We start from the raw sequence: 27501 nt of genomic DNA, 5'->3' as shown, positions 1-27501 counted from the left end.
CTTATACTCATATTTCCCCCCCCCCAAGGAAGTCAAGATGGCTCCCCCCCCCCCATTTCATCTCCACAACAACCCTGTGAGGTAGGTTGGTCTGAGAGACGCAGTGCCCAAGTGATTTGAACTTTGGTCTCTCTGGCCTGACACTCAAAGGCAGCCTTTCTCAACCTTGAGGGCCCCAGATGTTGGCCGGGCTACAAATTCCACCCTCCCTCACCAGCAGGACCAATGGTCAGGGAGGGATGGGCGTTGCAGTCCAAGCAGGGCCCGATTTAGGTTTGGTGAGGCCCTAAGCTGCTGGAGGTCATGGGGTCCTTTATATGTCCAGCTGTCCTTTGTCAACAACAAATTGTGACTGATTTTTGTGTTGAATATATGCTATATGGTAATTTATGGACCTACATGCCATGCAACCAGTCCATGCAGAATGTAGGCACCCTATACAGTCGTACCTCGGGTTACAGACACTTCAGGCTGCATTTTTTCGGGTTACAGACCACCAAAACTCAGAAGTACCGGAACGGGTTACTTCCGGGTTTCGGCAGTCGTGCATGCGCAGAAGCGCCGAGTCGCAACCCGTGCATGCACAGACGTGCAGCTGCGGGTTGCGAAGGCTGCGGGTTTTAAACGTGCATCCCGCATGGATCACGTTTGCAACCCAAGTGTCCACTGTATATAAAAGGTAAAGGTACCCCTGCCCGTACGGGCCAGTCTTGCCAGACTCTAGGGTTGTGCACCCATCTCACTTAAGAGGCCAGGGGCCAGCGCTGTCCGGAGACACTTCCGGGTCACGTGGCCAGCGTGACAAGCTGCATCTGGCGAGCCAGCGCAGCACATCGAAACGCCATTTACCTTCCCGCTAGTAAGCGGTCCCTATTTATCTACTTGCACCCGGTGGTGCTTTCGAACCAGTGGTGTAGCGTGGGGGGTGCAGGGGGGGCCGGCCGCACCGGGCGCAACATCTGGGGTTAGGGCAAATCCACAGGTTAGGGGGCGCAAATCCACGGGTTAGGGGGCGCAAATTACTTGCCTTGCCCCGGGTGCTGACAACCCACGCTACACCACTGTTTCGAACTGCTAGGTTGGCCGGCGCTGGGACCGAGCGACAGGAGCGCACCCCGCCGCGGGGATTCGAACCGCCGACCTTACGATCGGCAAGTCCTAGGCGCTGAGGTTTTACCCACAGCGCCACCCGCGTCCCCAGTGTATATAGAAATGAGCAAACCAGTGATATTTTAGGGCGCAAGCTAGCAGGCTCATTATTCACACGTTACTCACACCATAGGAGCCTACACAACACAAAACACTGTTGCTGTATGTAGGTTTTGTTTTATTTGTTATTTATCTTCTATTTTGGAAATGTACATCCAGGGTTTTTTTTACCTTTAGTTTTTTGGGAGCCCCCAAGAGAGTGGTCACTGGTGCCCTGTATAGCTATAGGTAAATCCGGCACAGACTCTGGCGAGCCGGCTTCGGAATCAACGCATGTGGGGTGCCCCGCCGCTTCCTCCCGCCGCGCAGGTGCCCTTGATGAGCTTGCCTGGCGTCGGCGCGCGCGGCGGTTTACAAAGCTTCCTGCGCTGCAGCGGCGGCCGCGCCCGAGGCGGAAGATGGAAGTGCGCACCCAGCTGGAGGCAGCGGCGGCCGCCCCGCCGCCCCAGGACGCGGGTAAAGTGGGGGCCATGGAAGCCGGGGTGGGCAGGGGCAGCAGCAGCCCTCCGGGACCTTCTCAGCTTCCCTGGGGAGGAGAGGACTCGCCGGCGCGCTAGAAGCTGCCGCGCACTTGGCTCTTATTTGCCATCTTTAATTGCCAATAGAAGAATGTAATGGCCCAATTATGCCCGCGTTGATATTAGCCCCGAGGGGAGCGCACCTGTTGCTGCGTTTGGGGACCTCCTCTGCACAAAGGGGGACCCGCTCCAAGTCCTTCTTAGACACGCTCTAGTTAAGGACGTGGTAAATCACTTCTCCCCCACCCCAAGGCAGCCTCCAGAAAGCCCAATTCTGGAGCAAGCTCTACTTTGCGCGTTGTAGCCTCGAACTCCGGCGTCTTGGAAGGACGTTCCATTTCTCGTCCCAAGGAGCTGGTTCCTCGCTCTGCCAAGGAGCGAAACTAAACAATTCCCCCCTTAGGTAGCTCCGGCAGGGCGGTTCATTCACTGGGTGCTGCGAAATTTTGATTCTATCGCTGGTTTCTGTATTAAAACTTGCACGGGAGTAAATCTCACCGAACACAGTGGATCTTGATTCTGAGTAAACCTACACGGAAAGTGGCTTGCACAGCTTTGGAAATTACTGTAAGGAAAAGTCTGGCGCCTTGCTGGGTGGGGTTTCATGGTAAGGGGCAGAAACCCCAGAGGGCGGTATCCCATTCAGTTTTACCTGGAGTAGACCTATTGAAATCAATGGGCCTCACTTGGTTATTAATTTCAGTGCGTCGCCTCTGAATAAGACTTAAGTGAATGCAACCTATAGTTTTATTTTGCTAGGTCTTAGGCACAGCGCAAAAGCTAGGCTTGTGGATCTAAGGCTTGCGGGATCAGGAAAAATAAGGGGTGGGGTGGTTTCTAATTCTTGTTCTTTTGGTACCTGGCCTGAAAATGAAAGAAAAGAAAGATTCTCTGCCTTTTCAGTGTCCCCCACTTCTCTTAACATTGGTTGGCTGGTGGCGTACCTTTAAAAGAGAGGAAAAAAGAGCGTCCACACTCAACAGGCAGCACTTATTTTTTATTTTCTGTTTCACGTGTGAAAACATCAGAATGACTTGAAACCACCTCAGTCCTGTTAAGTGGGGACTGAGAATAAAGGCCAAATTCGATGTCAGGGCCAGCCATCCACATCTCTTCCACACCACTTCCTTCACATAGCAGGGACTTGGAAGGTTGTTTGCATGAGAAAAGGAGTGCAGGGGAAGAGAAGCAAATCTTGACCTGTACTTTGTTCATTTCCGGTATCACAACTGGGTTGGAAGAAGGCTGCTCAAAGCAGTAAAAGGAAAAGTGAGGGAGGGGTGGTTTTCACTCCCCTCCCTGTTTACTCTTTTTCATCTAGGCAGTAGATTCTATGACCCCTTTCCTGTTTTATATGTGAACAGAAAGAAGGCTGCCTATCAAGCCTAGTTTGGCCCCAAATTCCAGACTGATGCTCATGGTGACACTGGATCCTTAACATGTTGTGCATGTGGCATGTCGACCTGTGATGAATTGGCCTTATGTATGTAGCACCAATTCACAGGAACAAAGCTTTTATCCACTGTCATGGTCCTCACAGGTGGTGGTGCCTGCGCATGCGTCCTGCGCATGAGTCCAACACCAGAGGAAGTTTAAAGTGTCAACTGCACCCTCATGGATGGACTGAGCTGTGGCATCACAAAGTTCAGGGATAGGTCTTCCCTTTCCCCGATGTTAAGAAGTATAACATTAGCTTAATCAGTCCCCCAAATGGCCTGAAAACACACAATACGGGTTTCAGATCATAGAATCATAGAGTTGGAATAGACCACAAGGGCCACCGAGTCCAACCCCCTGCCAAGCAGGAAACACCATCAGAGCACTCCTGACATATGGTTGTCAAGCCTCTGCTTAAAGACCTCCAAAGAAGGAGACTCCACCACACTCCTTGGCAGGAAATTCCACTGTCGAACAGCTCTTACTGTCAGGAAGTTCTTCCTAATGTTTAGGTGGAATCTTCTTTCTTGTTTCTTCTTTCTTTCTTCTGGCCTTGAATGCCACCTGGGAATCAGATGTAAGCCCTTGGGAAATATAGGCTCAAATGCTGTCAATGTAATATAAGGTTTTGTTGTTGTTGTTGTTGTTTAGTCGTTTAGTCATGTCCGACTCTTCGTGACCCCCTGGACCAGAGCACACCAGGCACTCCTGTCTTCCACTGCCTCCCGCAGTTTGGTCAAACTCATGCTGGTAGCTTCGAGAACACTATCCCACCATCTCGTCCTCTGTCGTCCCCTTCTCCTTGTGCCCTCCATCTTTCCCAACATCAGGGTCTTTTCCAGGGAGTCTTCTCTTCTCATGAGGTGGCCAAAGTATTGGAGCCTCAGCTTCAGGATCTGTCCTTCCAGTGAGCACTCCGGGCTGATTTCCTTACAGTGCACTATAAAATACTCTTTTCCTACTTTTATGAGCTCTTCAAGAGGAAAAACTGGGTGCATGCAGGGTGTATTAAATGACTTGCCTTGCAAGTTCAGACCAAAGGTCAGTGTTCTGTTTCCTCCAGCTGTGGTAACCCAGATACAAGCAGTACATGAAAATGATGGCCATCATTTGTTTGACCCAAGTATCTGGTGCTTGGAGGCATACATTGAGGTTCCATTTAGTTATTGTAACTGATAGCCGTTGACAGAGCATTCCTCCGTGGACTTGTCTTGTGGTTGGTTGGTTTTAAGCCATCTAGGTTTAATAGATGTCTAAGACAGTCATTAAGAGGTTGTGACAGTTATAAAGAGGTCATTAAGAGGTTGTGAAAAAGGTGACCATTTGCAAAATTAAAGCGGAAAGGAAACAAACCGCAACACTGATAAAGGTGGAAGAGGAGTGGGGCAGGGGCTGAGCAGGAAGGTGTCCCATGACATGACTTTTCATGAAGGTTGTACGTCTTTTATAAGGAAGCTGCTTTTTCAGTACTAAACACTTAAGAAATAAGGACAGAGGTCTCCACAGGTCATAATATTAGCTGGAGAATGTGTAAGCTACTTGTGATGTATATTAGAACAAATTACACAAAACCAGGACATGGCTTTTTATGTCACGGGAAGCTGTTTTGACTTTTGCACATTGGAAATGTATTTGTTCATTTATTTATTTTTCTGGGAAGCTGTTGGTTTAACCCTTCATTCCCAAGTGAAACCGCCAATTCTGCTCCCATTCAGCCTGCATTATTTTTACCCTTCGCTTTATGTCTTGCATTGCTGTCTTTCCACTTGAGCAGGGACCTGTCTTACTTTTGTATCTCGCTTTCTTGAATAACCATTTCAGTTCATTTGCTTTGCAGTGTGCATGGAGGAGTTTGCGGGTCAAGAGGGGAAGGGACCTAGAGAGCCGCTGTTGTGCACAGACGAAAATGGGAACCTTGAGAGTGAGGTTGGAGCCAGAAGTAGTGTGGTGTCCGTTCTCCACACCGTCATTATGGAAGAAAAGACAGGGCAGATCCTGGCGAAAGAAAGGGAGAATGATGTTGCAAAGCAAGAGCAGCCAGGGGACTGTTACATAGGACAAGGCTCAGGGTCTTCGGCTCCACAGTCGTCAGCTTTGGATAGTCACCAGCTCAATTTTGTCACTATATACAGGCACCTGCCAAACTATGCCAGCAATATAAACCCTGATCCCCCTATTCCAGAAGCTGAACTGAACCAAGAATTCATTAATCAGCCAAAGCCACAAATCCCAGCAGAAGTATCCTGCCTTAAAGTTTTGGAAAAGGGGAATGTGAAAAGAAGAAGCGATGCTGTTTTCACTGCTGGTTCTCTGAAAGCATCTTCAGCTGCTTTGGAGGAACAGAGTCAGGGTATGAGCCAAAACCTAAGTCATGCTATGCGCAGATCGGCCAGATGTGCTGCAGCCAGCTGCGTGGGTCAGCAGTCCTCCAAAGCCTCTTTGTCCCAGACAGCCAAGGGCAAGCAGGAGGGAGCCAATGAGAAGAAAGAACCACCAAAAGCTCCAGTGGAACCTGCTCCACCTGCCCAGAAAAAGACACGCACGTTCTACAGTGCTGGTAAGCAATTAAGAGCTGATTCATCCATCTTCATGCACTTGTCCCTTCTCAGCCCTCAGTGCTACAGTGTTCTTACAGTTAACTGCTGCTGGATCCTGTTACAGTTACTTACTCGCACACTTTGCTGGGGAGCAGGGAAGGATTATGAGTGGGTAACGGTTGCCTCCTAAACCAGTGTTTCCCAACCTTGGGCCTCCAGCTGTTTTTGGACTACAACTCCCATCATCCCTAGCTAGCAAGACCAGTGGTCAGGGATGATGGGAATTGTAGTTCAAAAACAGCTGGAGGCCCAAGGTTGGGAACCACCAGCACCCATCTGAAGTCCCTCAAGGCTCCCGCGTTGCCAACAGCAGCAGCTTCTTTTTTTACTGGGTCTGCATGCAATGACCCAACCAAAAAGTGAATTGTACCAAGTGTTTATTATAGCTCGACTACAGGCAGAGCGAGGGACGTGGGTGGCGCTGTGGGTTAAACTACAGAGCCTAGGACTTGCTGATCAGAAGGTTGGCGGTTCGAATCCCCACAACGGGGTGAGCTCCCGTTGCTCGGTGCCTGCTCCTGCCAACCTAGCAGTTTGAAAGCACATCAAAGTGCAAGTAGATAAATAGGTACCGCTCTGGCGGGAAGGTAAATGGTATTTCCCTGCGCTGCTCTGGTTTGCCAGAAGCAGCTTAGTCATGCTGGCCACATGACCCAGAAGCTGTATGCCAGCTCCCTCGGCCAATAAAGCGAGATAAGCGCCGCAACCCCAGAGTCGGTCACGACTGGACCTAATGGTCAGGGGTCCCTTTACCTTTACCTTACCGGCAGAGTAAGCAATGCTTAGCCCTGCTCAGTACAGCACGATGGCGAGTACGTTCAGTAGCATCTTCACCAGTCGCTGTCTTTACTGAGGTTGGTGGAGGAGAGTTTCCAAACCACTTTTATATCTTTCTCTCGTAAACATTCTCATGGCACCCATGGCTAGACACCAGAGCGCCTTGGACAGGTCACTGAGCTTGAAGCCCAGCTAACAGCTGCCCAGGACTAAACAATAGATAAGAAATTGGCTCCCTGGCCAGCTGGTGCCCTGTCATAAGATTAGTGTTACAACATCTCTTAACGCCTTGCAATGCCGTTCTGCAATTCCATTACAGCTCCTCCTTCAGATTTCTTAATTCCAGAGTATTCCTTCCTTTCAGGTAGCCGAGAGCCCATCAGTCTGGAACTGGGCCACCCAAAAATCAGTTAGAGATCTCTTCATACCTGCTTGGTATACAGAAATATAGTAGTTGATGAGTTAAAAGAAAATTCATTTTAAAAAAACCAGACATGAAAGCTTCCAGAACCTTTGAAATGTTGAGGGAACAACGATAAGAAAATTGTAGATAAATTTAATTGCCTAAATAGGTTGGTATGCTTGCGGGGTGGCACGCTTCTGCCCATTCATAGCTATACAGTGGTACCTCATGTTACATACGCTTCAGGTTACAGACGCTTCAGGTTACAGACTCTGCTAACCCAGAAATAGTGCTTCAGGTTAAGAACTTTGCTTTAGGATGAGAACAGAAATTGTGCTCCGGCGGTGCGGCAGCAGCAGGAGGCCCCATTAGCTAAAGTGGTGCTTCAGGTTAAGAACAGTTTCAGGTTAAGAACGGACCTCCGGAACGAATTAAGTACTTAACCTGAGGTACCACTGTACTAAAATTTCTCTGCTGTGTCTCCTGTGGGCAGCTCTCACAAGTGCCCCCAGGGTGGGGGCAAAAAGATCTAAAGGAACTGCAAGTCAAGCAGGCTACGTAGATCTTAGAATGATGGCTGGTATCCAACTATGGTTTACTCAGAGTAGACTCATTGAAATTAACGAATCTAAATTAGCAATTGTTATTAATTGTAATGGGCTTACTCTGAGTATGACCAGCACTGCATGTAGCCCGTTATCTGTGGTTGACAGACAGGGGATGTTAAAGTGAACTGTGCACTGGATATGAGATTTAAAAAACTCTTTCTGTAATGTCACTTCCATAGCTATATGGCAGGGGTCTGCAACCCGCGGCTCCGGAGCCGCATGTGGCTCTTTTACACCTTTGCCGTGGCTCCGGGGCGGATACTAGCGAGGGGAGGAGGTGCATTGTGCGCCCCGACACTCCCCACTGTGGCGGGCGCTGTACTGGCTGTGACGTCGCATGGGGGCGGTGCGTGCGTTAGGCACGCACCGTCCCGACGTCACCTTCCCGCCCGCTGTCAGATCGCGGCTCCGGAGATATATTTGTTTTAAATGTCACAATGGTTTTGCGGCTCCCAGGTTTTTTTCCCCTTCGGAAACGGGTCCAAGTGGCTCTTTTTGTCTTAAAGGTTGCAGACCCCTGCTATATGGCAATAAGGTGATTAGGCTCAGAGCTGGCAGTTAGCCCCAGCCTCAGCCCTTTTGCATTATGTAGGAAGACTGGCTCTAGCCCTGAACAGGAGCCCTCCTGTTAGAGACCATGGGTGTGCTGCAACATTTTGATGTATTTTGATACAAATATTTTAAGGGTTTTATACTATTCCTCCCCACTCTGAACTTTTCCTCTTCTCCCTTTCGCATTGCTCTTTTTTTTTTCATTTAATGATACTCTCCTTCCCAGAACAGCTAGAGGAGCTGGAGAGAACGTTCCACGAGGACCATTATCCGGACAGCGAGAAGCGTCGCGAAATTGCCGCTGCTATCAGCGTGACCCCACAGCGTGTTATGGCGAGTCTTCCCTGCTGAACAACAAACATTGGGGGGGGGGGTTGAGAGTAAAAATAGCCCACTGGGAAAGGATTAGTCTGCTGTTGTGATTGCATTTACAATTCCTCCCTCCGCCCCTGTTGACCAGGGGTCAGCAACTCTGGTCCACCGTCCTTCAGACCATGTGTGGGGCCGGACTATATTTTTGGGTGGGCTCGGGAAATGAACGAATTCCTATGCCCCACAAATAACCCAGAGATGCATTCTTAAATAAAAGCACACATTCTACTCATGTAATCACACGCTGATTTCCGGACTGTCCGCGGGCCGGATTGAGAAGGCGATTGGGCCAGATCCAGCCCCCAGACCTTAGTTTGCCTACCCCTGCTGTTGGCCTTTCTGAAGCAGGGGGTGAATAGCAGTTGGATCACAACTGTGTTTCATTCAGATTGGGGCAGCATCCAAATTGCAATTGATGCTCCATCACATATACTGCCACCCCTCTGCCGTATCTTTGACGGCAGCTTTTTATATATAAAATGCCAAAGCCGGCTACAGTCTAGGATGGACCAGTCGCAGTGGGGAAAAGGACTGAGCAACCTCTGGCAATTCCCCACTCAATTTGCCCTTCTCCAGCTGCTTCTTACCAGGAGAGTGGGGCATGTAGCTTGAGGGAGGAGAGATAATAATAATAGTAACTATTATTATTATTATTATTATTATTATTATTATTTTATTATTATTTTATTATTTGTACCCTGCCCATCTGGCTGGGTTTCCCCAGCCACTCTGGGCAGCTTCCACAAAGACCAAAAATACACTAATATCTCATACATTAAAAACTTCTCTGAACAGGGCGGCCTTAAGATGTCTTCTGAATGTCAGGTAGTTGTTTATCTCTTTGACATCTTGATGGGAGGGCGTTCCACAGGGCGGGTGCCACTACCGAGAAGGCCCTCTGCCTGGTTCCCATTGCTTCTCGCAATGAGGGAACCGCCAAAAGGCCCTCAGCGCTGGACCTCAGCGTCTGGGCAGAACGATGGGGGTGGAGACGCTCCTTCAGGTATACTGAGCTGAGGCCGTTTAGGGCTTTAAAGGTCAGCACCAACACTTTGAAAAGCGTCAAGCAGCTCTTGTTCAAGATTGCAGCTTCAGTCCTTGCTTGGCTTTTAAAATGGGATGGTTGGTGGTGGTGATTTTTGCAGTGCCTTTTGATTTCTCTGTGTTGTGAAAGGGCGTTCCATGATCTGGTGAACTTGCCACAAGACCTCTCATTTTATGGTGAATTTGGTGTTCATATGGTTTACAAAGAAGTTGGAAATGTGGAGTTTGTTTTGTTTCACTGAGGATTCCTCTCCCCTTTGTTAGATCTGGTTCCAGAATCGCAGAGCCAAGTGGAGGAAAACAGAGAAATTGACGGTGAAAAGCAGCAAGAAATGTTCAGTCGCAACATTGGCTTTGTCAATAGGCCGTCAACAAAGTTCTCAAGGGTGAGAAGCCTCTACAACTCAACTCAGGTTGAAGATGGATGGTAGTTTTTTTAAAGAGAACAGAAAGTTCCTTACATCCCAAAATCTTCTTTTGTCACGTGGGTTTTCCAAGGATTTGGAACTACAGAAACTTGCAGAGCCTGTTTCTTTGGGAGCAAAATTGACATGAGTGACATCACACTATGATCTAGGAGGAATCTCTCAGATCAGTTTTATCAGTTTGGCAAAAATACGTGCCAGTCTCCAGGGTGAAGCTTATATGAATGACAGGCGTTTGTTTTCTCTCACAGCCTTTTTCTTAATTTCATATTTTCTGTTAATGGTGCTGGAATACAAAGTGTCTGTAGCCAGAAGTCTACATTCTAGGCACCCAAATATAATTTAGTTTCTAAAGAGTATTTGGTTTTTATTAATTGCAAATATGCTTTAAAATACAGGTTTTTTTCTGCCTCCCCCCTCCCAAATTTATTGCTCCCAACTCCTGCCAGTATTATGGAGGTGTGGTTTTGGATTCCTGTACAACTTTTTATCAATTCCCATGTTTCCTGTTTCCTGTGTCCTTCTCCTTATTGCCTCTCTTCCCCCTTCCCCAATGCCTCATAATAATAATAATAATAATAATTTTATTATTTCTACCCCACCCATCTGGCTGGGTTTCCCCAGCCACTCTGGGCAGCTTTCAACAGAACATTAAAAACAGAATAAATCTTCAAATATTAAAAATTTCCCTAAACAGGGCTGCCTTCAGATGTCTTCTAAAAGTCAGAACAGATAGTTGTTTATTTCCTTGACATCTGATGGGAGGGCGTTCCAGAAGGCAGGTGCCACTACCGAGAAGGCCCTCTGCCTGGTTCCAAACATCCTCTCAGCATAGCAGCCCTGAAATACGATAAATTTTGCCTCAACGGCTGTGATATTTGGGTTTGAATGGGGGGGGGGGCATTTGACAGATCAGCCAACCAAGCTAAAGAGAGAAAACAAATATTCTTGTGCTGTAATGGAGCTGCAAAGGCATTATCTTAGTAAAGAAGGCGACAGGATCTCTTTTCCTCAGAAGACAAAGAAATGGAAAGTGAAGCAGCATCGAGGGGAAGGTTTGCATGATGCCTTCTGCCCATTCCTCCAGTGTGGTGCAGTGGTTAAGAGCAGTGGACTCGTAATCCGGTGAACCAGGTTCGATTCCCCGCTCCTCCACATGCAGCTGACCTTGGGCCAGTCACACTTCTCTGAAGTTTCTCAGCCCCACTCACCTCACAGAGTGTTTGTTGTGGGGGAGGAAGGGAAAGGAGAATGTTAGCCGCTTTGAGACTCCTGAAGGGGAGTGAAAGGCGGGATATCAAATCCAAACTCTTCTTCTTCTTCCTCCTGATCATGGTGTTAAACTTTGCTTTCAGTATAACTCTGCTGCCTGCACCCCCCGTGTCTGACATGGCGCACGATCAGCCTGCTGCACTCATGATGGATGCCGCACCTGATGCCAACTATTCTAACATGCTCAGTGGATCGGCCGTGCCACTGGCTGCCTCCTCAGGTGAGATCTGTTAAGCTTGTGGCACGGGTGACTTGGGTAGGGTTGGCCCTTGCCTCACTTCCTCTTTCCCTACGTTACTTCCTCTCTCAGTGGAAGGTCTATTTCTCACACGGTGCAACACTAAACCGAGGCCTTTATCTTCATGGGATAAACACAAGATTGTTCCGTTCACATTATAAGGTGCGCACACAAAACACCTTTGGCATATTTGAAAAAGGCCATAAGACAGCTTGTAAATGGAGGATTCTTTGCGTCTTTTGTTCCTTGGAATACAGCAGAGAAAGACTGATGTTGGAGCACACCAGGGCAACTACCTGTGACTCTGTTTTCCCCCATCGACTTTCCACAATTGTAATGCTTTTGTTGTTGTTTAGTCGTGTCTGACTCTTCGTGACCCCCTGGACCAGAGCACGCCAGGCACTCCTGTCTTCCACTGCCTCCCGCAGTTTGGTCAAACTCATGCTGGTAGCTTCGAGAACACTGTCCAACCATCTCGTCCTCTGTCGTCCTCTTCTCCTTGTGCCCTCCATCTTTCCCAGCATCAGGGTCTTTTCCAGGGAGTCTTCTCTGCTTTTAGAAAGGAAATATCTAGTCTTCATGTTTGACCTGTTATGCAACTCTGCTCACTGGAAAGAAAGCATGGCTTTCATTTAATATAGGGAAACCTGCGACCTTTCTTGAGATGTTGGACTTCATCTCCCAGCAGGTCCTGTGGTTGGGGGTGGTGAGAGCATCATCAGGAAGGCCACAGGTGCCTGCCCCCCCCCAGGTTAAAACCTCCCGTGATTCCTTGCTTGTGGCATATTCCACTGTGCCTCACTGCGACAAAGACTGATTCCAGAATGCTTCCCTTGATTTTTCAAATCTTGCAGCCAGGACTGTACAATTTTCTTTCACTGTGTAACAGCAAACAAAAATACTCCTCTGTTTCATCTGGATCCAGTCTGCATTCCAATTCCACAATCAGACAGTGGGTAAAAAACTTAGAATGTAAAGGCTACTTGAGAGAGGCGGCGAAAACCCTTCTTGACTCTGAGATGAAAGTTAACCAGCTGCATCTACAAAGCAACTCTCTCTCTCTCTCTCACCAGAGATTTTCTTCTCTGGTGAAGGCAAAAATGAGTTACTGGCTTTCTTTCATATTCCTCTGGAGATAGCTCAGTAGATAATCTCAGGGTTGTGAGTTTGAGCCCCTCATTGGACAAAAGATTCCTGCATTGCAGGGGGTTGGACTAGATGACCCACACGGTCTCTTTCAACTTGACTGTCCCTGGGTAGTCAAATGCCAGGTAACTGCTCCCTCCAGAGTCCTAAAGGAAAGAGGCTTTCACTGCCCCCCTTCATGTAAAGCATTTTTAGGGGGAACTTACCTGAGGCTCATGCCTGGCAAGAGTGAGAGTCCTTGGAGCAAACTGAAGGTGTGAGTGAAAGCGCTCTCCTCTTCTTCCTCTCAGCCGAGGATCAGCAGCTAGAGTGGGAGATGCGGACTGAGAAACAGGAGCCGGCCAACTAGGAGGCAAATTGGCTCAGGGTTTCCAAGTGCCTTGAGGACAGCGTTGAAAGGGATGTTCAGAGAGGGGTGGGAAGAGAGAGAGCCAAAGCAAAAAACCTCTGAGGGTATGTGGGACTTGGAAGCACTGGCTGTCTTTACCTGTCCAGGTGAGAGCTGGGAGGGCAGCCTGCCACACGGGAGAGAAGGGTGGCTTCTGTTCAGTATAAAGGTAAAGGGACCCCTGACCATTAGGTCCAGTCGCGACCGACTCTGGGGTTGCGGCACTCATCTCGCTCTATAAGCCGAGGGAGCCGGTGTACAGCTTCCAGGTCATGTGGCCAGCATGACTAAGCCGCTTCTGGCGAACCAGAGCAGCGCGTGGAAACGCCGTTTACCTTCCCGCCGGAGCGGTACCTATTTACTTGCACTTTGACGTGCTTTCGAACTGCTAGGTTGGCAGGAGCAGGGACCGAGCAACGGGAGCTCACCCCGTCGCAGGGATTCAAACCGCCAACCTTCTGACCGGCAAGTCCTAGGCTCTGTGGTTTAACCCACAGTGCCACCCGTGTCTCTCTGTTCAGTATAGTGCTAGCTAATAGTGTGCTTCCGTAGAATGTCCTTTGGAGCAGTGACATCAACCCCCCTTGCAGTTTTGTGTACTGCCAGCAGCTTATATGTATTGTTTGATAAATTTTCCCTAGAGATTGTTTCCTTTTCTCTTAGTCCCTAGGCTAGCCACCTTTCAGGCTGGTGAACTGCATTGGGCTCGATAGATCAGAAGTCGTGCAAATCTGACCCAGAGAACGGAAAACCTAGCAGCTCCTTCCTTCACCTGGTCCCTGCCAATTCCCAGTTCAGCAGCTGGGGCAGAGAGAAGCTCCTCTGCTCCTTGTCTTCGGGTAGCAAGCAGGGCTGGGAGGAAACGCCTTTTGCGAAGCAAGTCTCAGAACTCTCATTTGTAGTGTCAGTAACAACCAGAAGATGGTGATCTTACACAGGCTTTTAAGGATGAGGCTTTCCTAGCGATCTAGGAAAAACAAGTGTTGGACAGGTAGAAACCTCTCCAAGTCATGTGGTTTTGGATGGTGCTGGTTTTTTGGAACCGTTCCAAATAATTTTGAGAAAGCAACAGGTTTTGTTTCCTGGTAGTTGATTTACATCAGGGCAGGGGGAATGCTTCCCTGGACTTCCTAGAGGGTCCACCGTATTCTTCTGGATCAGTGGCGTAGCGTGGGGGGTGCAGGGGGGGCCCGGCCGCACCGGGCGCAACATCTGGGGGGGGGGGGCGTGCTCGCCGCCTCCAGAGTCGCCGAAGAGCCTCGGGCGCAGGCTGTAGCAGAGCCCCATGTCTCGTGGAACCGACGAGCTGGCAGCGGCTCTCAGCGCTCGCCGCGGTCCCCGCGCGTCAGGGCCGTGGAGGGCGTGCCAGGCAGCCCCTCCTCACAGCCCCACCGCCGCTGCTGCTGCTGCAGCTGCTGGGCCATGTTGCATTTTCCTCGCCTCTCTGCCCTCCTCCTCCGGGCAAGCGGCGTCGTTTGGGCGGCAGCGCCAGCGGCAACTCGCCTCAGATCACCTGACACGGACCCGCCGCCGCCGTGGCTACCTTACCGTAAATACCCCAGCCCAGGCAGCAGCCAGAAGAAGCTGGCAGCGGCAGCAGGTTAGGGGTTAGGGGGCGCAAATTACTTGCCTTGCCCCGGGTGCTGACAACCCACGCTACGCCGCTGTTCTGGATCAGTTGCGTAGGTTGGGTTTACAAGACAGATTTTCAGTGACTCCAGTAGCTGGATGAGTATCTTCAGAAGGTACTGCTGTGGAACACTGTTCCCACCCCATGGCCATTGGCTTAAGGCAGAGTAGGCAACCTAAGGCCCGGGGCCAGGTGCGGCCCAATCGCCTTCTTAATCCAGCCCACAGATGATCCGGGAATCAGCATGTTTTTACATGAGTAGAATGTGTGCTTTTATTTAAAACGAATCTCTGGGTTATTTGTGAATGAGCTGAGGTTAAATTCAGAGAAGTTGTAGCTTGGGAGATTGTTTGCTCCATAAAGTGGCTTACAGTTGATCTTAGTTTGGATTGCTTCAAATATTTAAATATTTGCTATCTTACTCTTGAGCCAAAAAAAAGGCTTCAGGTGTTGCCATACAGATTATTTCAGGAAAGAAAGAAAGACCGGGTCCCCAGATTCCGAATATGAAAAGACATGACATGAGAGGAAAATTGATTGGGAGGGTAGAGGAAAGTTCCTACTTAGAAAAATATGGAACGCAGAATAGACAAGAACAGGTCACCAGAGAGAGGTCCCCAGACCATGGTGATTGAGGCTGAGCATCATCTGCAGTGTACAGAAAATTATTAATAATAATAATAATAATAATAATAATAATAATAATAATAATACCACCACCGTACCCATTTACCTGGGTTTCCCCACCCACTCTGGGTGGCTCCCAACAGTATATTAAAAGCACAATAAAACATCAAATATTAAAAACGTCCCTATACAGGGCTGCCTTCAGATGTCTTCTAAACGCCAGTTGTTTATTTCCTTGCCATCTGACAGGAGGGTGTTCCATAGGGCGGGTGCCACCACAGAGAAGGCCCTCTGCCTGGTTCCCTGTAACCTCACTTCTCGCAGTGAGGGAACCACCAGAAGGCCCTTGGAGATGGACCTCAGTGATGGGGGTGGAGACACTCCTTCAGGTATACTGGGACGAGGCCGTTTAGGGATTTAAAAGCACCAACACTTTGAATTGTGCTCGGAAACGTACTGGGAGCCAATGTAGGTATTTCAGGACAAGTGTTATGTGGTCTCGGCGGCCACTCCCAGTCACCAGTCTAGCTGCTACATTCTGGATTAGTTGTAGTTTCCAGGTCACCTTCAAAGGTAGCCCCACATAGAGTGTATTGCAGTAGTCCAAGTGAGTGATAACTAGAGCATGCACCACTCTGGCGAGACAGTCTGCGGGCAGGTAGGGTCTCAGCCTGCGTACCAGGTGGAGTTGGTAGACAGCTGCCCTGGACACAGAATTGACCTGCGCCTCCATGGACAGCTGTGAGTCCAAAATGACTCCCAGGCTGCGCACCTGGTCCTTCAGGGGCACAGTTACCTCATTCAGGACCAAGCAGGGTGTTACTTCAAGGCCAGGGAAAAGTCAATCAGCCAACAAAGTGAAAACAGCCCTACCCCAATGCACACATAAAATGTGCTTCAGACCAAACACGCCACTGCTCTGCCTAAAAATAAAGGGATGAGGAGCAAAAACTGGCCTCTGTGGCCCAGGTCACACTACTGCCTTTGTGCAAGGTAGCCATCTGGCCAAGAGAACGGGAGGCACCCATGCACAGAGTCGACACCCCCCCCCCCCATTTTCTTGGTGTCAGTAGCAGCAGCCTCAACCAGTTCTAAGGCTGCCTCTCTCCATCTCCAGCAAAGCTGTTTATGTACCGTATTTTTCTCTCCATAAGACACACCCAACCATAAGACGCACCAAGTTTTAGAGGAGGAGAACAAGAAAAGAAAAAAATTCTCTCCCTCTCTGCACAGCGCCTCTCCAGCAAAGTGGGAGGAGAAACGGAAGGGGCTCCGTTTCTCCTCCCGCTTTGCTGAAGGGGCGCTGCGCAGCTTTCCCTCTCTGTGCAGTGCCTCTCCAGCGAAGCAAAGTCAGAACAGCAAGAGGGATTGCTGTGCACCGATCCCTCTCACTCTCCTGGCTTCAGCAAAAGCAATGGAAAGCGGGAGGAGCAATCCTGCTGCACTCCGGAGGCTTTGCGTGGCTATCCCTGAAGCCAGGAGAGCGAGAGGGATCAGTGCGCACCGATCCCTCTCTCTCTCCTGGCTTCAGGGATAGCTGCGCAGCCTGCCTTCGCTCCATAAGACGCACACACATTTCCCCTTACTTTTTAGTATGATATTCATATCATTGGGGACTCAATACGATATTCATATCATTGGGGACTGTCCCAGAAATAATGAAACTTAGTACTGTTTAATGCATATACTGTGTATTTATTGGAAGCTGTTGAGACAGCTTTCTGTTTTGGGGTGAAATACAAATGTTAATGAATGGATGTGCTTGGAAGTGTATGAAAAAACCACCTGGTCACAGGGCACCTTTAGTCTTATTTCAATTAAGTATTTCAGACTTGGATTTACTGTCTGAGATGCATTATATCTTGATGAATTTGGGCGTGGGGAAATTACCATCCTTGCCCTTGGTACATGTAACCAGCAAGTGTCAAATCTTTTTGAAAACCCAAAACTCTATTGCTCACACATCACACACATGTGGAAAAGATACAGTGGGATAATTTCTGGTTTGTTGGTTTCAGTGCGGCAACCACAGCAAGGTTTTTCTTAGTTTATTATCTGGTTTGCAGTTCACTGATGAACAAAGCGATCAATTGCATAGTTAATCTAGAACCTTCTAAATGTGCTGCTAGATTATCAATTAGATTAGCCTAGGTTTTCAGCGGTGGGACTCTTTTTATACATGTCATCATCCTAAAAATACGGTGTCTTGGGATTGCAATATGGACAAAATATTATGTTGTATTCTGTGGGTTCAAACAACATTGTTACCTTCCACTGAATGACATTCATTTTAATCAATTGTAAGGCTATTGAAGAGTCTCACAATAGGAGCTGAAATGGTTCCCAAAAGCTGAAATAGTAATTTTTGCTCAGTTTGAGCTCTGTGATGAACACCAGTTTTGCAGGGTAATAAGGAAGGTTCTAACGGGGGGCAGGGGGGTGGTTTAACATTTTTTGTAAAGCAGTTTCATGTGCTTGTGGAGTACTTTTGACCCCCTAATACTATTTGCAGTGATATTAAGAAAAGTGAATAGTTTGCCTATTATTGCAATAGTAAAAACATTGGTTCTTTCCCCTCTCTGCTCTTTTAAGAGAAAAGGTGGTTTATGCGTCAGTCAGTATGATAGGAACTATTATAGGAGCTACCTTATGTTCTTAGCTTTTCAGTTTTCTCATTCACTTCCATGGGGACAGTATTGACACCCAAACCAGTAAGAGCTGGTTGTTGTTGTTTTTACGAGATTTAGGAGGGAGCCCTTGAAAAGCTATGCAGTAATTTGCACCTCATCGTTGTTGGGGAGCACCTGGACTGTGGTGTTGTAGAAGGCTGACACAGAAGTTTTGTGTTTTTGTTGGTGCTGTCAGGATGGCACCTGTTGAAGGAAAGATAACTGGATCCCCATAGGTGTCAACTGTGAATATACTCCGTGCCCTGTCTCTGTCAGGCTGATTGTTCCCCTTTCCTGTCGTGATGAAACTTGCACGCAGTATCGGGGAAACCTAGGACAGGTGAAGTGTCACTGACGTCAGGCAGATGTAATTGCGGAACCACACAATCAACTCAAGAGGAATCTGGACTCTCCCACAATCCCGTTTGCTCTTCTGGAGAAGGGTGTGATGTGACTCATGTTCCCTTTGACTTGTTTTGACACGATCTCCTAGGCTGTGCATCAGCATATGCAATTAACAAACTGGAAAGGTGGTTCTTAAACTGAAGGCGAAACAAGCCAGGATGCTTGTTCTCAGTACGATGCCCGAGGGTCACACCACACATTATGCAGAGGCAAACGTAGATTTGTTGCTGAGGGTTCACACCATGGGGAACTGAATTCAACAGTGGCTCACAGGTGATGTTGATGCATGATACAAGTGTGTCATTCCTGCATGATAAAGGTAAAGGGACCCCTGACCATTCGGTCTAGGCGTGGCCGACTCTGGGGTTGCAGCGCTCATCTCTCTTTACTGGCCGAGGGAGCCGGCATACAGCTTCCGGGTCATGTAGCCAGCATGACTAAGCCGCTTCTGGCGAACCAGAGCAGTGCACAGAAATGCTATTTATCTTCCCGCTGGAGCGGTACCTATTTATCTACTTGCACTTTGAGTGCTTTCGAACTGCTAGGTTGGCAGGAGCAGGGACCGAGCAACGGGAGCTCACCCCGTCATGGGGATTCGAACCACTGACCTTCTGATCAGCAAGTCCTAGGCTCTGTGGTTTAACCCACAGTGCCACCCGCGTCCTTCTTGCATGATACACATGCTCAGAAAGACCTGTTTGTCACATCCACACATTGAGGAGTAGGCATTAAAGAGCTTGGGTGCATACCTGGAAAATGTAATGTGAACTTGAGAACAACTGTCCTAGGAAGGAGGCAACAGCATTGTATCATACCTGCAAACCCTTTTTCCGGATTCCATCATCTTTTGACTCTCTTTCCTTGCACTCTTTCACCCCTGAATCTTCTGTTTGCTTTCCACTTGGGGCCCTCAGCCCTGCTGTCAACCTCTCTTATATAACATGTTCTTCCTTTTCCCTTTGCAGCCGACTCTGCTGCTGGCAGAACAACCACATATGACTCCGTCCAGACGAAAGACATCTCCCAGGGCATGTTCAGTTCCTTCAAGAAAGAAATCTTTCCTCCCGTTCCAAGTCCTCCACCCATTCGTAGAGCCAGCCTCCCATTCAGCATGGTGTTTAACCCAAACAACCACATTGTTCCACTGATGCTGGATACCCCCAGCAGTGAATATAGTCCTTCTAGCCAGGAAAGTAGTTGCAGTGAGGTCTTTGCCTACAGCATCCAGAACCAAAGGTAAGAGAAGTGAGCCTGGTGGGAGTCAGGTGAAGGCACCTCGCCTCAGAGTTCATCTAGATTAATTTGCCACCCAAGATAAAAAGGCTAAGTTGTATTCCCATAGCTGTTGGCTTTCTTCCTGTCCTACAAAATTGGTTGTCTTTATTTGCGTTCCAAATTTACCATCCACTGTGAGTGCATCATCTATGAGCGGATGATCTTTGCAGGACTTTCTTACCCCCACCCACCAGGCATTTGAATTTGAATTTATTATTTCGGTCACAGACCAGTTCCAGCCCACATACAATATCAAGGAAATCATAAAACACGATAGGGATACATTTGAATTTGCAATTACAGTGGTACCTCAGGTTAAGTACTTAATTCGTTCCGGAGGTCCGTACTTAACCTGAAATTGTTCTTAACCTGAAGCACCACTTTAGCACCACTTAGTGACCCTGCTGCTGCCGTGCCACTGGAGCATGATTTCTGTTCTCATCCTAAAGCAGAGTTCTTAACCTGAAGCACTATTTCTGGGTTAGCAGAGTCTGTAACCTGAAGCGTATGTAACCTGAAGCGTATGTAAGCCGAGGTACCACTGTATGTATAACAGGGACAATACAGATATAGCAACAGTTGAAAAATATATAAATTAAAACTAAGTCACTATCATATAACCTAAACTTATCATTTAAGGCCTTAATCATTATGATAGCACAGCCTGTTCCCTAAGTTTTTTGGCAATCACACAGAATTTAGCTACCCTTAACGTGATCTCAGGATCCTTGTCCTCTACCAGGGATTTTAGACATTGAAGTTCGGACCCATTTGGAGATTTTTGTATAGCAGGGATGATAAATGCCGGGCGTATATCCCCGTAGAAACAGCAGCGTAACAAGACATGAGAGACAGTTTCTACCTCCATCAAGCCGCAGGGGCAGGCTCGTTCCACGTATGGTTTACCCTCGAATCTGCCCTGCAACAAGGCAGATGGCAGCACGTTGAATCTAGTGAGCGTAAATGACTGTCGTTATTTAGGTATTTGTAATTTTGACAACTAATTTGCTGGGGTAAATCCTCTCCCATTATCTTTTATTGCTGGGTGTTTATTCATCTCGCTCACGTGGCATTGCAGTTTCACATCCCAAATTCATTGGTGGATTATTGCTCTAGCTTTCTCATAACCTACAGCTATCAGGGCCTGTGGGGAAAACCCCATGCCTCTTAGCTTTTCATGCAGTGTAGCTTTCCATTTGGATTGGTAGGAATCCAGTAGGGTTAAGGGTGCCAACCCAACAGGGAAAAAGATAAGTTTTAACCAATAATGGATCTTCAGAATACATATCCAAGCTCTAACAGGGATTTGCCTGACCTCCAGGCAGACAGCTATGTTAGACACACAAGAAGGGATCGCAGACAGTGATAGAACTTAGTTTGGAATGGTTCTAAGGGAGCAAGGTTTAAGAAGCTGCAGATCCACCAGGCATGCACTGCAAACTTTGCATGTGTTCTGAAGTCAAGTGTGGCACGGTCCCTGTGTGCTATAGCATGCCTGTGAAGTTGGAAGAGACCCCAAGGGTGCTGTAGTCAAACCCCTAAGTGGCCCCTTGTTTCATGGCAGACAAAATTCAAACAAAGGCATGAATGTGAGTGTTCTCACTGGCTGTTTTTCAGCTTTGGAACTCCACTTCACTTGGGCTTTGCCATACAATGGTAGTTTATTGTCATTGTCCCATACAGAACAACAAAATTGAAAATATCTGCATCAGACATTCAAAAACCAACAAGCCTGCTATCCCAGCTATCCCAGCCTGGTTAGCCCCCTAAAAACTCTGGTACCCCATAATTAAATACAATATACTCCAATAGAGACTACCTTAAAAGGTAAAGGGACCCCTGACCATTAGGTCCAGTCGTGACCGACTCTGGGGTTGTGGCGCTCATCTCGCTTTATTGGGCGAGGGAGCCGGCGTACAGCTTCCGGGTCATGTGGCCAGCATGACTAAGCCGCTTCTGGTGAACCAGAGCAGAGCACAGAAACGCTGTTTACCTTCCCGCTGGAGTGGTACCTATTTATCTACTTGCATTTTGATGTACATTCGAACTGCAAGGTTGGCAGGAGCAGGGATTGAGCAATGGGAGCTCACCCCGTCGTGGGGATTGGAACCACCGACCTTCTGATCAGCAAACCCTAGGCTCTGTGGTATAACCCACAGCGCCACTCACATCCCTTAGAGACTACCTTACACTGCGTGTAAAACCAATATCACATTTGGATAGAAACTGTTTCTCAGGCGGCTAGTCCTAGTCTTTATAACCCTGTACCTTCTTTCAGAAGGCAGAAGCTGAAAGAGATCATTTCCGGGGTGCGCACTATCCTGCACTATCTCTGCAGCTTTCTTATGACACCTGGAAGCATAGATTTGATCCAAGGTGGGAAGAGTGCACCCAATTATTCTCTCTGCAGTCTTTACAACCCTGGACAGCATTGGTTTTTCCCTGATTGTGCAACTCCCAAACCACACACACAGACCATACACTCTCTACATTACAATGGTAAAATACCATCAACAGGTCCTTTGAGAGATTATTTTTCCGGACGAACGATTCGGTTTATGAACTCCGCAAAACTGGAAGTAGTGTCCCGGTTTGTGAACTTTACCTTGGTCTAAGAACGGAATCTGAATGGTGGAAGGGCACCGGTAGCGGGAGTCCTCATTAGGGAAAGCGTGCCTTGGTTTAAGAATGGTTTCAGTTTAAGAACGGACTTTGTTGTGGGGGAGGAAGGGAAAGGAGAATGTTAGCCGCTTTGAGACTCCTTAAAGGGAGTGAAAGGCGGGATATCAAATCCAAACTCCTCCTCTTCTTCTTCTTCTTCTTCTTCTTCTTCTTCTTCTTCTTCTTCCGGAACTGATTAAGTTCAGAAGCCGAAGTACCACTGTATCTTGAACTTCATTTGGAGGCAATGTAAAATATTTGTATTTGGGCATGTGAGGGGATCCCCCCCCGAAACATTTCAAAAATGGATGCTTTGTGAGTATTTGCATTTTCGATACAGTCGTACCTTGGAAGCTGAACAGAATCCATTCCAGAAGTCCATTTGACTTCCAAAATGTTTGGAAACCAAGGTGGAGCTTCCAGTTGGCTGTAGGAAGTGCCGGCACCCAATCAGAAGCTGCGCCGGATGTTTGGCTCCCGAAGAACGTTCACAAACTGGAACACTCACTTCCGGGTTGGGGGCGTTCAGGAGCCAAAACGTGCGAGTGCCAAGGCGTTCAGCTTCCAAGGTACGACTGTATATTGGAACATGTTGCTTCCCCCCCACAAACAAACCCCAGTTATTTGTCCTCATATCTTGTGGAGTGGGTTATAATTCTTACCAATGACTTGTGAACTGTTTCTTTCCTCCAGCACCGACGCGCCTGTGCATTGCAGTTACCCTGAACAGCTGGAACCTACTGCTAACCTAGAGACCCCATATTACCACCCAAATAGCCAGCCTGGGGTTTACCAGTTCAGCCAGTATCCTCAGCACCAGGTGTCCCAGTTGCACCATGGCCCAGTTCACCTTGCTGGCACTGCATTTTCCAGTGTCGGCCTCACGCCAGCTGTGCCTGGTAAATCCACCACAGCTTTTCTCCCCATGCCCAGCAATGGGGGACTTGTAACCTATGGGACAACAGAAGCTTCTCAGGGGTACCTGCAGAACCACGCAGGAGGACAGCTCCTAATACAGCCACCAGCCGGGAACTCGGGTGAGTACCTCGAATGGAATTCCACCCACCGTGGTTGATTCCTTATTAAGGGAGAGGTGACACTGGAGGCGCTGTCAGCAGTTGACCGGATTGAACACTATCGGAAGGTCCTGAGGCTCAGAGGGGGTCCTCGCAGCATTCTGGGTGAGGTGGCTGCACCACTGCCAGAATTCCCCACAGCAGTTACAAAAGGCTTTTTAAACATGGAACTTTTATTTTATTTTATTTTATTTATTTTATTTTATTTTATTTTATTTTATTTATTTATTTATTTATTTATTTTATTATTTTATTTTATTTTATTTTTTATTTTATTTTATTTTATTTTAGTTTAGTTTAGTTTAGTTTAGTTTATTTATTATTAGAAAATTTTTATTTACAAACAAACAAACAAACACATAGACACGAAACAAAATTCATATTACCCTACCACCCTAAATTACAGACATTAAAGCATCCTTGTGACTTCCCTCCACCGTCCCTCACCCTCCTATATATTATAATATAATATTTCTCATTGCAATTTTTATCTGAATTTATATTTCTTAACTCTTTTAACTTACTGTTTATTTTGTTTTGTTTTTAACCAGCTTTACCAGCATTAATCCAAACGTATCAACATCTTAGTTTTTGAGCAGTGCTTGGACATATAATCTTCAGACCATTTCCGTTTTTTTTTTCTTTCTGGTTTGATTGGTACCTTATTACTGCAGTTAATCCTGCCAATTCTATAAATTCAATTAATTAATTTATTTATCCAGTCATCCTTTGTGGATTTATATTTTAAATGTAGAACTTTTTAAAAAGGGTCTTTCTGTAGCAAACTGCAGCAGTGGTGCAGGCCTTCTTCTAGCACAACCAAATTTTTATTCAAAGGATTAGCGTGACTTAAACTGTTGCTCGTGGTAAAGGTAAAGGGACGCCTGACCATTAGGTCCAGTCGTGACCGACTCTGGGGTTGCGGCGCTCATCTTGCTCTATAGGCCGAGGGAGCCGGCGTACAGCTTCCGGGTCATGTGGCCAGCATGACTAAGCTGCTTCTGGCAAACCAGAGCAGTGCACGGAAACACCGTTTACCTTCCTGTCTGAGTGGTACCTATTTATCTACTTGCACTTTGAGGTGCTTTCGAACTACTAGGTTGGCAGGAGCAGGGACCAAGCAACAGGAGGTAACCCCATCACAGGGATTGGAACCACCGACCTTCTGATCGGCAAGCCCTAGGCACTGTGGTTTAACCCACAGCGCCACCCGCGTCCCTGTTGCTCGTGGTAAAAACACTTAAAAATCCCACAGTGGCTGAAACAGCATAAAGGAATTCTTTCTTTTCTCCCCCCTCTGCCTTTCTCTGCTCCTTTCTTCGCTTCTGCCTTCACCCAGGCTATATCCCTGCATTTCAGACTGTGCCCTGGAATGAATTGTGTATGCAAGGAGTTCCATTTTCCAATCAACTTTCCTCACAAATGCAGTTTTCCGGCTCAGGAGGGGGATGTTACTCAGCTGAGCAGGCACAGAACCTTCAGAACCAGAGTGGGCCTCCCAGTCCTTGTCTGCTGCAGCTGCCCAAAGCAGAAGGGCCAGGATATGCTGCTCTCTTGCTCCCTACTGAGCAAATGGCAGATCTAAATTCAAACCTGGATCACCAGTCAGAGACACAACACATGGCACTACTTGAAGAGGACTCTGATATGGACAAAATCCCCAAAGAGGAAGACAATATTTCTGGTGAGTCCTAGTCATGTGGTCATCATGAGGTAGTCTGGAATGAAGAATTTAAATGAATGCACCACACTAGGTATGATGGTGTGAGTGCTGTGGTTGCATCTCTCAATGGTTGGTTGGTTGGTTGGTTGGTTGGTTGGTTGGTTGGTTGGTTGGCTGGTTGGTGGTTGGTTTATTTAAAGAGCAAAATGGTGGTGGAGCCATTCAGAATTAGGCTGTATTTAGAGAAGAGGAGGGTGGATAGGAAATGGTTTTGAACTTGTTTTTTGAGTTGTTGGGAGCAGAACTGAGGTGCACAGAGCACACCTGAAGGAGGTCTCGATGATGCTCACAACCTCCGCTTCACTGTTGTCCCAAGAGTGAAATAAAAACCCATCTTGTGGAAATGGGAGGTGAAGCAGCCAGTGAAAGGAAAACTAGACGGTAGCAAGGTAAACTGCTGTTGGGGCCAAAGGCCACCCCCTTTGGGCAACCCCATACCTCCCTCAAAGGATGGAGTACCTTTCCTGGACCCTCAGGAGAGAACCTTCTGCTGCCTGTCACTCCCTTCCACCTTGCAAGCAAGGGTCAGGGGCTTGCAGTCCCCCTTGGTCCTCCCTCACCTGAGCTTGTAAGGGCAGGTGAGTATGTTTTTAGCATTTTTCTTGAGTGCTGGGAAGAGCCCAAGCTCTTTTTTGCAAGCTGTTTTTCAGACAAAACATGAGGGTTCCTACACATCCACAGTAGCAAAGTTGGTTTCTGGAATCAAAGGAGTCCTAGGCAGGAAGCTTTTGAGTGGCAAGGAGGGCTATCCTTGTGCCCCACAAAGGAGAAGTTGTGGACTGGGAGTGGAAGACCAGGATCCCTACCCTCCTCCACAGTTCCACCAAGTGAAATCCCAAATTGTCACTCGGTGGAACATCCTATTTTAGATGCATAAGGATTCAAGGCATTTGTTCATTTATGGCATTTAGTCCTCAATTTTCTTGGGCATCCAGGGTTGTGCTGCCCATACAGAAGGCCTTCTAGGAAGGAGCTGAAATGTTCTTGTTGGCTTGAGGCTCTGGGCAGAAAGTTGCACCTCCCGGTCAGCTAGATAGTCCTCCCCCTGCCATCCCTCTGAAATCCTTTAAGTGTGGTTCCTCAAATCCATGCTGATAGGGCATTCTTGCTTGGAGCTCCCACCACCTCTGATCCACAAATGGGATTGTGTTGCTGCTCCAACCCACCCCACTCCAAAATCTTCTGTCAAGTCTTTCTTTATGTGCTCTGAAAATGTGAGTTATATGGAAAAAGTGTACCCGTGACAGCAAGCAGCCATGGTCAGCTGAGGAATACAGTCATACCTCGGGTTACAGACGCTTCAGGTTGCGTTTTTCGGGCTACAGACCCACCGAAACCCAGAAGTACCAGAACGGGTCACTTCCGGGTTTTGGCGGTCACGCATGCACAGAAGCGCTAGATCATGCTTTGCACATGTGCAGAAGCACCAAATCGCAACCCGCGCGTGCACAGACGTGCCGCTGCAGGTTGTGAACGCTGCGAGTTGTGAACGTGCATCCCATGTGGATCATGTTTGCAACCTGAGCGTCCACTGTACTAATATTAGAGTCAGTGATAATACCAAGGTAATACCCCAAGTTTAACTGAAAGTTCCCAAAAGTAAATGTTGCCTTTTTTGGGATTTTCCTTTGTAGTATGGGTGAGGCACAGCAACATTATCTCTGCGGTTGGAGTTCCAACTACACATAATGTCATTGCATAATTCAGGTTAAAGCTATGTGTTTCTTTAAGAGCTGGGGCATGATCAAATATAGCAAGGGCTGGTGCTAAAGGGGCATGTTTAAAGGGCTACAAAAGCGAAGCACCCGCTAGCTGTAAGAGAGCCTTTTCTGCTTAAAATACTTCCCTTCTTCTCATGGGGGAAAACAGCAGAGCTGAAGCTCTGAAATGAGCTGATAAGCAAATGCTTCCTTTGGCGGCCAGTTCCCAAACAGCCGTCTTCTCATTGCTGGTCACTCTATTGTATGCTGGTGACCCCACCAGGTTCCCATGACCCAAGATGAAATGAGTCACTGTTCCCCCTTCTGGAACTGCTGTTCTAGATACTCAATTCCTGCTCCGGACGACCCCCTTACCATTCTGGCCTGGTGGTTAGAACACGGGTGGAGGGCTCTAGACTCAAGGCTAGTTTATGCCACAAGAGGACTCTGATATCTGGCAACATTTTGGAAATAAGAAACACAACTCTCTGGTGGCTAGCAAAAGTGGTTTTTCCCCAAGGTATTGTTTTTTTTAACCTCTACCTCCTTGCCTAGACAATGACTTCACAAGATTATTCTGATCTTTATCTTTCCAGATTTCCCCGAAGACAGCAAGAACTGACTCAGAACTGACTCAGGCTTCCTCATGGAAAACAAGGGGGTTGAGAGAGAGAAAAAATATTATGACTTTTGTTGTTTTTAAACCTTCTCTTGGAGATAAACAGAAAAGAATGTACTTTGTGAAATTC

General features: G+C 47.7%; 1 protein-coding gene across 1 annotated transcript; it reads left to right on the top strand.

Moving 5' to 3' along the window:
- The first annotated feature begins 1607 nt into the window (after positions 1–1607).
- Positions 1608–27496, top strand: NOBOX (NOBOX oogenesis homeobox). Its single transcript, XM_077930885.1, has 9 exons — positions 1608–1665; positions 5002–5721; positions 8328–8434; positions 9782–9903; positions 11298–11434; positions 19283–19553; positions 22947–23290; positions 24669–25013; positions 27349–27496. Exons 1-9 carry the CDS (start codon positions 1608–1610, stop codon positions 27372–27374), a joined length of 2130 nt encoding a protein of 709 aa, XP_077787011.1. The 3' UTR covers positions 27375–27496.
- The last annotated feature ends 5 nt before the right edge of the window (positions 27497–27501 follow it).

The sequence above is a fragment of the Podarcis muralis genome, chromosome 6 (assembly GCF_964188315.1).
Source record: "Podarcis muralis chromosome 6, rPodMur119.hap1.1, whole genome shotgun sequence".
Classification (NCBI taxonomy): Eukaryota; Metazoa; Chordata; class Lepidosauria; order Squamata; family Lacertidae; genus Podarcis; species Podarcis muralis.
The sequence above is the reverse complement of the archived record's forward strand: the minus strand, read 5'-3'. Positions and strand labels throughout refer to the sequence as shown.